Source organism: Hyalella azteca, unplaced genomic scaffold (assembly GCF_000764305.2).
Source record: "Hyalella azteca isolate HAZT.00-mixed unplaced genomic scaffold, Hazt_2.0.2 contig15205, whole genome shotgun sequence".
NCBI classification, from domain to species: domain Eukaryota; kingdom Metazoa; phylum Arthropoda; class Malacostraca; order Amphipoda; family Hyalellidae; genus Hyalella; species Hyalella azteca.
Window position 1 is genome coordinate 30,186 of NW_025945063.1, and position 16,722 is coordinate 46,907.

The window sequence follows — 16,722 nt, forward strand, 5'->3', positions numbered from 1 at the left end:
AACAACTAAAAAAATTGCTACCAATATTTGGATAATATTTTGTGCTGTAATTTTATGTCGACTAGGGACTTTGTGCGAAAGGGCATCATCGAAAGATGAAAGGGCATCCTTCAAGTTGCCCATAAATACAGAAGTTCTGACTATCTCGGGTCAATACATATCAATTTATATATTTCAATGTTCCAGACTTCGTTATCGTTGAATTACACCTTCTTCTTTTCGATATTTAGTCATTACTTTTTAAGTGAAATCAATGTAAACTAAGATATTTCTAAAGTTTCAAGTCCTGCAGTCCTAGCGATACAAATCTTTATTTCAAACGCATGACCTAAACGCAATCGTTGACTCAATAGACAAGACGCAACTTTTTTACGCCATAGTTTGCATATTCAAACGTCTTTGAAACGCAGGAAGACCCTCATATTCTCAAGCATGAAAGACATAGGCCTATTTTCCTTCTGAAGACCTTTTCCCAAGTACCGTGTTCAAGGCAGCGATGAAGTGTAAAGTAAGGCCGTTAGGACGGCGCTTACAAGCGAGCTGCTGTGTTAGAGCAACAAGAGACCAGACGATCGAGAGGAAGAGACAAATCTGAAGGAAGGGAATTCCAACAAACTGGAGCTATGCCAGCTGTAATGTTTGCTATCTGGTGCCTCTCGCTACTCCAGTCTTCGGCTGATGTTGCTGCTGATGTGAGTCGTGCGAACGCAGACAGGATCATAATTGGGATGAATGAACCTTCTCTAGAATAGAGAAAGTACGGTTATTCTCATTGTGCTTTAACAAATTTGGCGAACAACGCAACTAAATCTTTTATTTTGTATGCAATAACAATGAAGTTCCCACGTTCTATTTTCTGTGATCTGTATTTGCCTTCCTAACAATACAATTTTCCTGTTCATATTACGTCATCTGCAGCTTACGGTAAACGTTTTAGAATTATTATGCTGTCCATTATAATTCATTGCCTTTCTGTGTTTGAAATCTACAAAGCTCGTGCATCATTCTGGACCCACACAAGGCAAGCTACATTAAGTGATCGATTCATAATGCAATTACGAAGACCTTAACGCTATTAACGTCCTCGGAAATTATCGATAGAATTCCCAACATTGGACCGACGCTCGGTTGTTGCGAAGCTGGAGAATTGTAGTCATGAATTTCGAGCTCAAAATTATTTAGATTTGTGTTGTTGGAAGTTTAGTTTAAAATTGACCGAAATTAGGTAGATGTAAATTTATTCGAGATATTTTATCAAGTTTATTCTAGAAACCGTTCTTTGTTTTTTTTTTATAAAATTATGAATATACGGATATATTGCTTCATGCACAACATAGACAGACTTGTATAAAAAAAATGTTGGAGTCATGAATTTTTTAAATCAATGATTATAAGAGTGGATGTATAACTTTTGTAAAACAGTGGAAGATATTCAGTTGGTTTATAATTTTCCATTGTACTGTATTCATCTTTTAAAAATAATTTCTGTTTACAGACGTTCATTTTTTATAGTGAGATTAATTTTTTGTAGCTGTTAGCATTTAGTTGTAAACACTCCTCAACTATACAACAGCGTTATTTATAAACAATAGCCGGTGCTAAAAAAATGTCGACAGAATTCGTGAACGACATACTATATAGGCTTGCAATAAGAACATCGATATGAAACAAGCACTTCCATAAAAATTGCATTCACCTTATTAAATCGCTACCAGTGAAACCCCCAAAATTCATTTAATTAAAATGTTATGTAGCGGAACAGAAAACTTAAGTTTAAATGCTAAAGTGCAAGTGAATTGAGTGCTAAAACTTTGTCTACAGTCACAACCAGGCCGCCCTTGCTTCAACTAACCATACTGTAACTGTCCCCACACCATAACCCTAATGATCTTGTGCTATAAAGTGTCGTATGTCCAGTCGCGTCCGAAAACGACTGCCCTGAGCTAACCAAGGTTAAAAAAAAGCCTTAAAAAGAGAGAGTGAGAAGAAAAAAACAAGTTCGAGACGGAAATGCCCCCGGACGTAGCAAACTTTTCCTGCTGGTCGACCACGTTCCACCACCCCGACACTCCTGGCGTCGTAGACATCGTCAAAGCCGCGGTAACGGTTCTGGTCGCTGTCATCGTCCTAACTGTCAACTCCATCTTCATCTTGGCCGTCAACAGCCGTCGCCATGCGAGACATATGCCGTGTTTGGTAAGTAATAAACGTATTTCATGTATTTTGTTCAAACGAATTCACTGTCAGAAGATATTTAGTTGTCTTCATGGACTAGAAATGATAGAAGCTGGAAATGTTAGTATCTATCGTACCACATTTAAAATTTTTGTCACCTGTCATATTTTTATAATTGAAATTTAGAATAAATTGCATGAAAATTGAAAGTAGGTACTCACTTAGAACGATAGAAGAATTATGATCAGCATATTCCTTGATCGGAAGTTTGTACAATTCATCTATGTCGAAACGACATTCGCCGTTTCAAAGGAATCCATTCTAGATTATTTTTTTTTTGCGGCAAAATGCATTGCATCATGATAAGTTACAAATCATTCGAACCGCAGCCGGGGGTTTTTGTCCTGAAAACTCAGAAGCTCGTCTTTTTTTTTAATTCGTATTACATGTAATTGAACTCTTTAGCTTTCGCATGTATTCATGTCTGCAAGTTTCAGAACTTGCCATGTGGAATGCCCAGTCAGGCAGTTTCAGAACTTGGACTAGCTCTGACTAGGCATTCCACCCCCCCCAAAATTTAGATACACCGCCTTTTAAAATTCAGGAATACCGCCATATAAAATCTTGGGTCACCACCTAGATTATAGGCATACATTTTACACGGTTCGGTCTTTCATGTTGTGCCAATTCTACACTGTTACATTTGGAGTAGAAATAACGTCGCGGGTCATATTTTATTTTTATTATATGCTCCTTCCCGGAGTGCAGCCATGCACAACCAATTTTGTGCACTAATCAGCCCTGAATGGATCGCTTAGCATATGTATATCCATATGACCACCAATCACCCGTGGATTAATTCATCTGTCAGTAACCAGCCCATGACATCATCTTGCTTTGAATATTAAGAAGACGTCCTCTTCTTCAGGCAATCTCCATTAACGCAGTTCAGTATCTGATCTATTTTGTAATTGTTTCTTAAAACAATACATATGTTTGCATATTTTAATTGTTTTTATATGGTGTACAGTTTTAAAGTATGATTAACTTGTAAACGAAAATCATTAAAGAGGATTTCTTGCTCCATCGGTACTGGAAAGCGTTAAGTGAATTGCTTGTTTTAAGTCTGCTGATGGATTTTTGGAGTTGGTCGTAAATCTTGCCATATCAAAACCCTTGCAAATTTACCAAATTAGGATATTAATACATTTTACGAATTACATTTTACCCACTAAATTAAGATAATCCTACATTTTCATCTATTTATAGGATTGAACATAAAAACAAAATTTTTATACATTTTAAAATAATTGATCAATTATGACAACTTTTTTCGAATTCGAATTGATGTCAAAGCAATTTCTTATATGTTCGGTTATGCGTAATTCTAATATGTTGTTACTCACGTAATTATTTACCCATCACACTGCTCGTTGGTACGAAAGCTTTATTCCTCATTTTCCCCGTAACTTTTATGCAAAATTTTCAGTGCTAGGCATTACAAAAGTTCTTGGCTTTGATAACGCGCTTCAATATCCACAAAAACCCCCGCGGCGTCGCGATAAGAGGATATTTGAATTAGGAAGCCAGAGCCTCCGCGCTTCGTAGACCTAAAGACGTCCCGGCCACTAGACGTTCTTTGGAAGCTTACCACACAACACAGCAGCAATACTGTATATGCGTCTAGCTCGACAGTGTCGGGGACAGACATCGCAACTGGTCTGGTGACTAACAGTTCAACGAATGGTATTTCGTTGAACTGGTCCGATGTCTGATCCTATTGACAGTTCAACGAATGGTATTTCGTTGAACTGGTCCGATGTCTGATCCTATTGACAGTTCAACGAATGGTTTTTCGTTGAGCTGGTCCGATGTCTGACCCTATTGACAGTTCAACGAATGGTATTTCGTTGAACTGGTCCGATGTCTGATCCTATTGACAGTTCAACGAATGGTATTCGGGTATCTCTGATTCTGCATTATGCTAAGTCTTGTCTCGTAAAATGAGTTTTAATTGGGTAATTGCTACACGACTCATTTTACTGATGTGTTACTCAAAGCAGTGATAGTGTCCATATTAATAGACTTGAGAATGCTTTGTGACGTATAATATGGAATAAGCAGGCATTGCTCGGGATAGATCATAATAAGAGTGAAAAAGTACATGAGATGCAAAACTATCATCGAACTCTCTTTAAGTAATTATAAGGAAATTTGTAATTCATCAGTTCTTAATACAATTCTAATTGGTTTAAATTTGGAATCGAAGCGTATTTTTTACTATAACGTTCTCTCAACCTTGTTTTGCAATAGCGCTTCTGTATTTCCAGTGCCAGACTTCCAACTCACAGACAAACAATCTTTCGAAAATGTTCACTGGGTTTCGACCCATCGCAGGGAAGCGTTATTGATAAGAGACCGAATTCAACACAGAGAATGTTATCGTAGGTTTGTTTAGAGCTCTCAAATTGATGAACTGTGATTCTCTGCAATGTTTGTGAAGGCTTGTCTAGAACGAAATTCCAGCATGAATTTCCCATTAACACCACGGCTGCTGCAAGGCTTTGAATCAATCGAACTGTATGAATACCAGAGCTTTTCTGCGCGACGACACAGGCTCTCTTGCTAAAAATTTCAGATGTTACAATTGGGCTTTCTTGTTCCTATCTTAACGAAATTCCAGCGTGAATTTCCCATTCACACCACGGCTGCTGCAAGGCTTTGAATCAATCGAACTGTATGAATACCAGAGCTTTTCTGCGCGACGATACAGGCTCTCTAGCTAAAAATTTCAGATGTCACAATTGGGCTTTCATGTTCCTATCCTGAATACATACAAGGAAATGGCGATAATTGTGATATTATTGAGCCTATTTTATGAAATTTTTAGTGCTTTGAGAATTTTTTAATTGCTTTGACGTTTATTGATAGTTTTTGAGAAATCGCGATCATATCTTAGGAAATATGAGCTTAACTTACAGGAAGATATAGGTACATCTATCCACAACGGCCTCTTGTAATCATCGAGTAAACTCGAGATTTCTGATATTGTTCTGCAGCAGAGTATTGTTGCGAGGTTTTGTTTGAAAATGGATACAGGAGTAAATACCTGATGTACCTACTTTCGAATACGCCATCCATTGAGTGTTGATTTTTCAGACCTATTTTATAATTGAATTCTTATTAAGAATTATTTTTTATCTCTCCATTAATTTTGGATACGAACTTGTAATTCGATTATATTTTTGTTGAATCCCTATCCAATCAATATTAGTTATGATGCATATTCCAATCGTAGATCCAACAACCGTAATTTAGCTGGGATCGCCGTGAAACTTCAATTGGAAAAAGAATCTCAATTTTCGAGGATTCTTTCTTTGTGGCCTAATTTATGTCATTGCCCTCGTAGTTGCCTTAGGGGACTTTCGGGAACTTAGCGAACCTGAGGAAAGATGAGCCAAAGTTTGAACACTTTCGGGTGATGAGACTTTTATAGGAAACTTCCCATCGGCTTCATTGCGTGGAACGAAAAATGTTGATCAATCGAACGCCACAATGGATTGTTTTTATCCTGAATATTGTCAAGTATTTTTAGTTACCAGACCGATACAGAAGTTAAAGAAATTGAGGACTTTATATTTTTATTTAAGGTTTATTCAGGTTAACAACTAGATCTATTGATCTACAAATGATGATGTTCTTTTAATTTTATATTCCGGATGTATTTTTCGAAAGTAATAGCATCTCTGTACAATCTTCAAGTGATCTGTTTATCGTGTGGCTTGGCCTAAGTTATCGTGTGGTACGACTAATGACTAAGATTAAAAAAACCACACGCGTTTGCCAGGAATATTTTGGGACTGTGTCACATCTCTGCATTAATACCATGCGATGCTTGGAGACCGATGTCAGATAGAAATGAAAACTGAAAGACTCTGGCGAAGACAGACTCTGGCGCCAAGGGTTGTGGGTGCACACAAAGGAAGACGAATGGTCCAGACACTTCGCTATATATTAAAGAACTGCCAAAATATAGAGCTTCTATTTGAGATTGGTTCACTCTTCCCATCTTGCCAAACATTGCGAAGTATGCAAGTGTTCGGAATAGTCGACGAGCTTTAAAATGCAGTATGGCAACCAAAATTATAATCAATAACTCCTCCTGTGCGTCCTTTTTTCAAGATAACTTAGAGCTTATACTTTTCAAACATTCATGTTGTCTAAAAATCGAAGTGTATTTGATGCATTAGGTATATATTTTTAATCTGTTCCAGACTCGGCATTGCGCGTCAGCCGTTTAATTTTGTTTTCTGGGCTGAGGATTCTTAATAATATATTTTTTTGTTAACTAGACTCGTTTATGGATACGGGACATGCTCATTTCCTTCTGCATCTTGCCCGGACTCAGCTCTTTGATGGAGAGCTCATGATCAATCATGATCGCGTTGGAGACTCCTCCAACATCGTTAGCTATTGATGATGGAAGTGTAGGAAGCTATAGATGATGGAAGTGTAGGAAGCTATCGATGAGGGAAGTGTAGGAAGCTATTGATGCATGATGGGAGTGTTGGAAGCTATTGATGATGGAAGTGTAAGAAGCTATTGATGATGAAAGTGTAGGAAGCTATTGATGATGGAAGTGTAGGCAGCGATTGATGATGGAAGTGTAGGAAGCTATTGATGATGGAAGTGTTGGAAGAGTTATAGTAAACATTCTAGCTAGACTATCTTATCTCTAATTAAATCGAACGTTTATTTTTCGGGGTTTGTAGTGGAACGGGATACTCAATTTACTGGGCTTGTGAAGATGCCAAATTAACCATAAATAAATCCTCTCAAGTATAGAAATATTGACCTTTCTGCTTGCTCCACCTTTCTGCTTGCTCGATAATTTACGTGAAGGAACATGTCTTGTGGTACACATGAGTTTTTTTGCCATTTCAATTTTTTTTAAAAAGTAACGAAAATTATTCAGTTCTACTAGTCGGTTTGAAAATCCATAAGGAGATCATACTTTATTTACTGATTCCAAATTGAATTTGTTAAAAGGTACATTTAGCGAAGCGTTCAAAATTTAGTCTTATTTAAATTTATTATTCAAGTTTATGATTGCCAAGAATTTGCGGAAAGCGATTGTCCCTCAATGATTATCATTTTAAATGTGCTTAGACGTTATGTAGGTAGTTTCCCCTTCATCCTTCTCCCACTGGGACATATTTTATGAAAATGCAAGCGACCATTTGTTCGAGTATCGTTGTTTCTGTTGCTGTTTTCCCAACCATTTTTTGATCTCCGAGATGCTGATGCTGCTGGTTTTGGACAGTTCTAGCGCACTGTCCAGTTGTGACTTCCAGCAACTGTATGAAATGTTTTATATATCAGCAAACATGGACCTTTTGAAACTGCCACTTACTGCCTCACCGAAATATTTATACTTTTTAAATTTGAAGTGTTGGTAATGAATGAATTTTATTTTTGGTGCAGGAGAAACCAGAACCAGAACGCTAGAAAACTTTTCAGCAACTATTCCTGTACTATTGCTACTTTTGATTGTATTTCCAACAAATTTCATTGTGATTCCATCTCCAATCGATTTATTACACTCCAATAGATTTATTACACCCCCCTAGATTTATCATACTCCAATAGATAAATTACACTCCAATAGGTTTATTACACTCAATAGATTTATTACACTCCAATAGATTTATTACTCTCCAACAGATTTATTACACTCCGATAGATTTATAACACCCCCCTAGATTTATTATACTCCAATAGATTTATTACACTCCAATATATTTATTACACTCCAATAGATTTATTACTCTCCAATATATTTATTACACTCCAATAGATCTATTACACCCCCTAGATTTATTACACTTCAATAGATTTATTACACCCCCCTACATTAATTACACTCCAATAGATTTATTACACCCCCCTAGATTTATTACACTCCAATAGATTTATTACACTCCAATAGGTTTATTACACTCAATAGATTTATTACACTCCAATAGATTTATGACACTCCAACAGATTTATTACACTCCAATAGATTTATAACACCCCACTAGATTTATTATACTCCAATAGATTTATTACACTCCAATATATCTATTACACTCCAATAGATTTATTACTCTCCAATAGATTTATTACACTCCAATAGATCTATTACACCCCCCTAGATTTATTACACTTCAATAGATTTATTACACCCCCTACATTTATTACACTCCAATAGATTTATTACACTCCAATAGATTCATTACACCCCAATAGATTTATGACACTCCAATAGATTCATTACACCCCAATAGATTTATTACAATCCAATAGATTTATGACACTCAAATAGATCTATTACACCCCCTAGATTTATTACACTTCAATAGATTTTACCACGTTTTTCTTAGCTCGCTTTCGTGTCTGTGATGATCAAATCTTGCAATCGATATTTCACCAACTTTCCCATTAGCTAGCGCTCTGAAACTTTTAGGGAAGCTCAGCTCCCGATAACAATACAAAAATCAATAATTTGTTGCACGTTTCCAGGCGTATAAACTCTAAAGGAACTCACAAGCAGGGGTTAACGTACAGGGACGATACTTATACCGTTCGATGCGCAAGAAAACAACCTTTAAGATGAGATAAGAAACAGAAAAACTCAAAATTTTCAAATTTTAGCTAGGGCGGTCCCCTTGATACTCTCCAATCGATTTATTACTCTCCAATCGATTTATTACTCTCCAATAGATTTATTACACCCCCAATAGATTTATGACACTCCAATAGATTTATTACACCCAATAGATTTATTACATCCTCTAGATTTATTACACTCCAATAGATTTATTACACTCCAATAGATTTACGACTCTCCAATATATTTATTACACTCCCCTAGATTTATTCAACCCCCCCGATTTATTACACTCCAATAGATTCATTACACCCCCAATAGATTTATGACACTACAATAGATTTATTACACTCCAAAAGATTTATGGCTCTGCAATGGATTTATCACCACAGTTAAGATTTATTTCCCGGCACTCACGCTCGGGAGAAAGCAAGAGGCATCAGCATGCAGAGGCTCTGCCAGAATCAGTAAGCAACTTCTGGCCGTCTGCCCTGAGGGGCTGCGACAGGGCGTCGTTTAAATCTAGATTTCTGCGTATGAATCCTGGATTAAATTTTGTATTCTCGCTGAAACTCGAAAAATGTCAATATAAAATTTCAGTTTCCTTAATCGGGGATACTACAATTAATTTACTATTATTAAAAATATACTATTACTCAGTCAACATTTATATAGCTACGTTGACAAATTTGTCTAGCAGATCATTTATCTTTCCTCAAAAATTGAACGTCAAAAATTCAGATCCAATTATTCAATTCAGCCCTCGGACTCGGCATTCGACGGCTTTGAAGCGAGTATAACGAAAGTTTTGCCGGCGTTCAGTCGGATGAGGTTGGAGCCGCTAACGGCGATATTTATTATTACGCTGATCGAGTACCAAATTTTTGCAATCATATTAATGCACAAAAGAATTATCCTTAAATTATTCGTAATATGAATAATGGAGTACGTGCTTTTCTCCGCATTAGACGTCACGAAAAATATAAAGGAATTTAAATCTCATTTGAGATGAGTCATGTCAAAGTTGGCAGTGTGAATTTAATGTAATGATCTATACAGTAATGCATTTATGCAGTGCGCTTTATGCATGGTAGTTGTCAGAATTGAACAACGCACTGCAAATCGACGCACATTGAAAATCGTGAGTCCTGCATCTTAATTTGTATACAAATGACGCTTGATGAAAACCAATTTCTATTCTCATCAACGCTTCGAAAAAACAATTTTTGACCTTTACAAACATACAACACATCGAAACTATCGACCACTTTTAACAACTGAAAATATCCTCTTCGATAAATTAAATGCGTTAATATCTTGCTAAATATATACCAAGTTTTATTGTGATTTCTTCATGGTGGAGACGAGAGTGAATGCGAGGTGGATGGCAGGAGACCTAAAGTCTAGCGTCTGTCTGCAACGAACAATTAATCGTGCAGCGAACAATTAATCGTGCAACGAACAATTAATCGTGCAACGAACAATTAATCGGGCTGCGACAAAGCAAGCCGTGCTTACAAAGACAAGTAAAGGATGCGTTGTCCTCTTTTTATTCTTCTGTAATTAGCTGACGATAATGTCGTCGGGGCCGCTGTTTTCTGATATTATCTTACTGAGTGCAAGACCTTGAGCAGTCAAGGCTGGTCACTCGTATTCTTTCTGGCTTTCAGACAATTGTTAAATAAGAAAGAAAGTCTTCTGGCAACTGAAAAAAGTAGTGCGTTTTTGTAGATAGTGTCGACCAATTTGAACTTTGTGCACTGAAATTTTATTTGCTAGAATCTCGCTCACTGTAGTGATGATTTATGAACATCAATGCATATATTTTGGTTTGAAAAGTCTTTTTCTAATTCTTCGCTGTACAATACGCACTGTCACCCATTTTTAGCTTGAATTTTTGTTCCATCTTCTAAAATAATATTGTATCATAACCTCGCCATGCATGTCGAGACGATTTATCGTTCAACAAATCACGTATTATGGTAACTAAATTTTATTCATTCATTCCTTTGATCATTGTACACACTCCTCACGTTAACAAATGATTATTATAATTACTCAAAATAGAAATAGAAATAAAGATTCACAGGATCGTTGCATCTATTGTTTGCAAGTTCAGGATCTCCAGTAACGATCAAGACTGGAATTTCTGACCAAGTCTTGGTGATATCGCGCGCTTGTGCGAGTCAAGCGATGTTATGTCTGGCGCCACTGGCTGGCTCTGCTCGTCTCTGCACTGCTCTGCTCGTCTCTGCACTGCTCTGCTCGTCCCTGCACTGCTCTGCTACTGCTCTGCTCGTCCCAGCACTGCTCTGCTCGTCCCAGCACTGCTCTGCTCGTCTCTGTGCTGCTCTGCTCGTCTCTGTGCTGCTCTGCTCGTCCCTGCACTGCTCTGCTCGTCTCTGCACTGCTCTGCTCGTCCCTGCGCTGCTCTGCACCTCTTTGCTCGTCCCTGCACTGCTCTGCTCGTCTTTGCACTGCTCTGCTTACTCCTGTGAACAATATTTTCCCTAAGCTCCGGTACTGTTTTGCTATCAGCCAATTATCAAGTACATTCTAAGAGCAATGACTTAATTTTGAATTTCTTCTGAATACAATCATGCGCACTGCTTAGTTTGAGCTCTAAAGTTTCCACGTTTTAATTCAATTTATTATATCTAACTTCTACAGCTACCTCACATAAAATTTGTGAGTAAATTTCAGCCATTCAAAAAATATGATCAGAAATATTACGACGGTCACGTGTCCAACTAATAATATTTTAACTGGCTTGTAAAGCTAAACTCAAATTCTTAGTGTTTTTTGATTTCGGTCGATATTTCTGCGGCTCCCGCAGTTCGAAATATCGATCTCCGTCTCAGCCAGGATTTTGACTTGCAAATTTTGGTGGTCATTCCCAAAAGCCTGTCAGTGGCGTGCTGTGAATTCTTGAAAATTCTTTTAAATCATCGAACTCTATTGTAAGCTGCGGGGATCTCTAGTAAACACCTACGAAAAGACGTAGTTGTTTTTATTTTGCTACACATAACAAAATTTCAAAGTCGCATAATATTTTATGTAAATTTATTTCAAAACAAAATTTCAAAGTCGCATAATATTTTATGTAAATTTATTTCAAAATATGCGAATGTTTTTTCTTAGACCGTATAATTTATATCATATTTTGATCATCAGGGATTCGAATTTTTTAATCCACGGGCAAATTTATCTTCTTTATCTATTTATTATCTAATTTATCGTAAACTCTAATTCTGTAAAAATTGTTAGAAATATTTTCGTTACTGTAGAGGCAAGAAAAAACGTCATGTCACAATTATTTTTTTGGCGCAAAACTTGCCCACAACTTTGTTATCACTGTAACTTCAGCATCATACTCGTAATAGTGAAAATTCAATGAATAAATCGCTGCATGATTTATGACTCATCTCGACAGTTTTAGGAGCCGTCGTTTTAATAATTCGTCTTGCACTCCACAGCGCCATTCCAGGAAATAAAAATTAGCTTTTAGTGTCTGAATTCGAGGCGGTCATGTTAGCAACGCCTGACTTTATAGCGTCTAATTTTTAACTGTATTTCCTAGTCTTGAATTGTAATGCATTAGAGGTGCGGATTGCCCTTGAAATCTTGACGATTTCCTAAAAATTTTTTACTTGCGTGTAATTATGCGCGCAAAATTAAACTAATCGTGCCGTTAAATCCTTACCGAGATTATGCATTTTAGAATAGAAGACCCAAGTCTCAGTTTATGAGTCAAAATTTATGGCTTCAATTGCCTAACTGCAAGATACTTTTGGCCCATTGGAATATTTTCAAGCTTCTGTGGGGTAAATTTTTTCTTGCTGACTGCATAATTTAGCCAAACTCTTCGCAAACGTCCTCCACATTTTACTGCCCTTCTAAGTTGCCACACTTGCCAGGCTGGCGGCAATAAATTAAAGGGTAGTTTTGCTTGGAATCCGAGCCTGCAGCCAGAAAGCTCGGCGAGCTTTGAGGCTGCAGCCAGCACTCAGAGTTTGATTGTTGAGTGATGTGTTGCCCACCGCATCTTCGGTATTAGGGAGACGTGTATATCATCCATAAAACATGGCACCGATCATATTCGATATGAATCACTCAATTATTCTGAATGTATTGAAGGGATTATATAGTGAAAATTTTATACAATCAAAGACAAGGCCATATAGCGCTTTAACTTAGGAAAACGATTTCAAGCTTTTAGGAAACGTTTCCATTTAGGTTCTAACGAAAACAAAAGCGGAAAGAAGCCGCTAAAAAGGCTAAAAGTTGGAAAAAGTTATATGTAAAACAGCCGCATGAGCTAGAATTTATTTTTTCGATATTTTTGTACAGTATTGAAACTATTTTCAAGCGCTATGACAACGTGGGCACGGAAAACCCAGTTTCAAGAAAGAAGTAGGCACCGTGGATACCGAGGACTTTAGAATAAGAATTTTGAATCAAGCGCGTACTTCTTTGTCGTCCACTGTTTTACAACACAGCAATGCACCTCTTTTCAGGCTTAATGGAATCGTATTATGAAGATAGACGAATTTCTGTGGGGAAATTTTTTCAGTCCAAATCCCTGGGATGAACTTTTTAAAATATTCAGGTGTAATTACTGTGGTGAAGTTCGGATGAAAGCCAAGAAATTAAAATCATTAATGGTAATAATTTCGAACGTGATGTCAACAGATATATAAATGCTGGACTTTGTAAAACATTCAATAGGTTGCGTGGACTCCTGAGTGAAATTGTTGATATTTTTTTCGCGAAATATGAAATTTTGTTGTACTATCTCGCACAGACGAATCATTCGATTGTTTATTTTCAATTATAAGAAAAACACGAATGTTCGATCTTATTTGAAAAGCATTTTCGCATCATAGACCTGACTTTTATTAGGGCATAGCCATAATTTTTACCTCTATTCACGCAATAATTTCTCTTTTCTTGGATTAATAAAGGCCGCTTAGTTTTCGTTCTTCATTTATGGCCACCATTGTAATTCTCCATCCTCAACTTGGACGATATTTATAGGATTATTAAATTTTCTTTCTTAAGTGCCTTTTTCACGACTAGAGCGTCAATATTTAAGGAAAATATTGAACGAAGTTTGCCGCTCAAAAGAACTAATTTGATTTATTTATATCGTCCTCGTAATAGAGAAATAACAAGCATGATATGAATGAATAAAGAGTAGAAAAGAATTTCCTCAACTAGTTTGGTGTAAAAGTGTACTCGAACACAAACTACACTGAACTCTACGTCACTATATTTCCGGTGTGTATATAAGGTAGTTTTCATGAGTAAATGAATAGCACTACTTCCGTAGTTCTAGTCTGGGACAGAAAAATATACTATAAGCTCATGCGGTCAGCACTATCTTCTTAAAGAATTAAATCCTGTGTAAATGCTCCAAATAAATTTAGGTTCATATCTGCTGCTCATGGAAACAGGAGGCTAATTTATCAATAATTTTTGCGGTTATTATAAATGATGTCGAAAATTTTTATAATCGTTTAATGGGTCAAGAATTCTTCATTGTTTTCAAGGAATTTGCCATTGTTTTTTAGTACAATTCTCATGCAAAAGTTACAGAATAATCACTACATAATATGTAGAAACAAACATTTCGTAGTTTGTTCTGTATTTTATTGTATTTGTCTTCGCATTTCCTGCTTTACTCCAACGTCTGCCTAAATTTCCTGGAATTTCATATGTAACTCATCAGAGGATCAATTTCCTGCCGCAGGAAGTCGCCTAACCGAAAGTCGGCTGCAGCATCGCAGGCTGGCCTTGCTTCTCATGCCTTCGAATAATTTATTCATGATTGTAGCCGAACTTTGGCCCCTGAACTTCAGAATTCATTTCTCTGGACTGATGCGCTCACCGCTTCTGGCATGCGTTTTTAAATCATATGCCTTGGTTTCATTTCATTCATCTGGTATTTCAGAACGAAAAATATGACAAGCATGGTATTCTTTTTATTTTGGTTTGTTTGAATGTTGCAGGCACTTCTGTACCCTTCGTCCCAATAATTTATAAAATAAATTGTCGCCCAAGTCTGATAAACAGATCCTCTGGATTATTTTAATTTGATTTACGTGTTATAATGAATGGTTAAATTGGATAAAGTCCAGTTGAGGCAGTGGATCAAAGCCCCATATCTTCGTTCTAAAAATTACATTCTTACTCGTCCAGAGTTCTTTGAGCGCCAGCGACCTGAGCTCCAGGCCTTTGAAAAGTTTCGGAACATTAAAAGTACTTTTCTTGGGACTGGAACACTACTGTAACTTTTGTGATAAATAACAAGGCTAGACATAACGCTGCAATAACGCAGACAAACATAACTTTACAATGACGCAGTCAAACATAACGTTACAATGACGCAAACATGATCTTGCAATTGCGCAGTAAACACTAACAACGCAGTAAACATAACGTTGCAACAACGCAGTTAACATGACGTTGCAACAACGCAGTAAACATGACGTTGCAACAACGCAGTAAACATGCAGTTGCAACAACGCAGTAAACATGACGTTGCAACAACGCAGTAAACGTGACGTTGCAACAACGCAGTAAACATGACGTTGCAACAACGCAGTAAACATGACGTTGCAACAACGCAGTAAACATGACGTTGCAACAACGCAGTAAACATGACGTTGCAACAACGCAGTAAACATGACGTTGCAACAACGCAGTAAACATGACGTTGCAACAACGCAGTAAACATGACGTTGCAACAACGCAGTAAACATGACGTTGCAACAACGCAGTAAACATGACGTTGCAACAACGCAGTAAACATGACGTTGCAACAACGCAGTAAACATGACGTTGCAACAACGCAGTAAACATGACGTTGCAACAACGCAGTAAACATGACGTTGCAACAACGCAGTAAACATGACGTTGCAACAACGCAGTAAACATNGCCAACGCAATTGAGAAAAACTAAATCACGGAATTTGTCCGGAAAAAATGACCGTCTGGCAACCCTGCTTAAAAAAAGTACAAAAAATGAAATAATAGTACAAGATGAAGCAATCGTAGTCAACGTGTTAATTTCATTAAAGTCTGCGCTGGTACAATTAATTTGAGGTTTCTTTCTTCCACTGCAATTGGTTTCATCCCATTTGTTTCATCAATCTTTTGTTTTCCGCAGCCGCGATACCTGCTGACGTCCTTATCTGTGGGAGAGCTATTGAAGGGGTCTGTGGCAGCACCTTTATCCGTATACCCTTCTCTGTATCACTGCTGGCCGTATCACCGACATGTTTGTGGGATACAAGCTCTTATGATGCCATTACTGCACCAGCACACTGCCACTACCTTGTCACTACTGGCACTCGATCAGTATTGGTGCATTCTACATCCCGGATCATACCGAGACAGCATCGGTAGAATTGTGAGTACAAATTCTATTTACTTTTGATAAGTACGACATTTTTCTTAGTTTGACGATTCTAATTTGCAGTATATTTGTTCTCTTCCAGCATATTTAGTTTTCGTTATCGATGTCCACATTTTATTCGTTGTTGTTCCAGAAAAGTGTGTTGTTGGTGCTGGTCTCGTGGCTGGTGAACGTAGCATGGTTTGTGCTGCTCTTCCTTCCTACACCAAATTTTTACTTCAGTCACAACCAAAGCTACTCCTGCGAACCACACCACTCCGTCCACCCTAAAGTCATCATCACTGCCTGCGTCCTCTACTTCCCCACGACTATGGTGAGTCTCTGTGGTTCTCAACGACTATGGTGAGTCTCTGTGGTTCTCAACGACTATGGTGAGTCTCTGTGGTTCCCCACGACTATGGTGAGTCTCTGTGGTTCCCCACGACTATGGTGAGTCTCTGTGGTTCCCCACGACTATGGTGAGTCTCTGTGGTTC

At 37.4% G+C, this 16,722-nt stretch overlaps 1 protein-coding gene across 1 annotated transcript in view; it reads left to right on the plus strand.

Moving 5' to 3' along the window:
* Positions 1-1,488: 1,488 nt before the first annotated feature.
* LOC108667993 overlaps positions 1,489-16,722 on the plus strand; it is an 18,969-nt gene continuing 3,735 nt past the window's right edge. Inside the window, exons 1-3 of the mRNA XM_018155113.2 lie at positions 1,489-2,196; positions 15,999-16,241; positions 16,381-16,560. Coding sequence (XP_018010602.2) covers positions 2,011-2,196; positions 15,999-16,241; positions 16,381-16,560 — 609 coding nt within the window. The 5' untranslated portion in view covers positions 1,489-2,010. The remainder of the gene's footprint in view (positions 2,197-15,998; positions 16,242-16,380; positions 16,561-16,722) is intronic.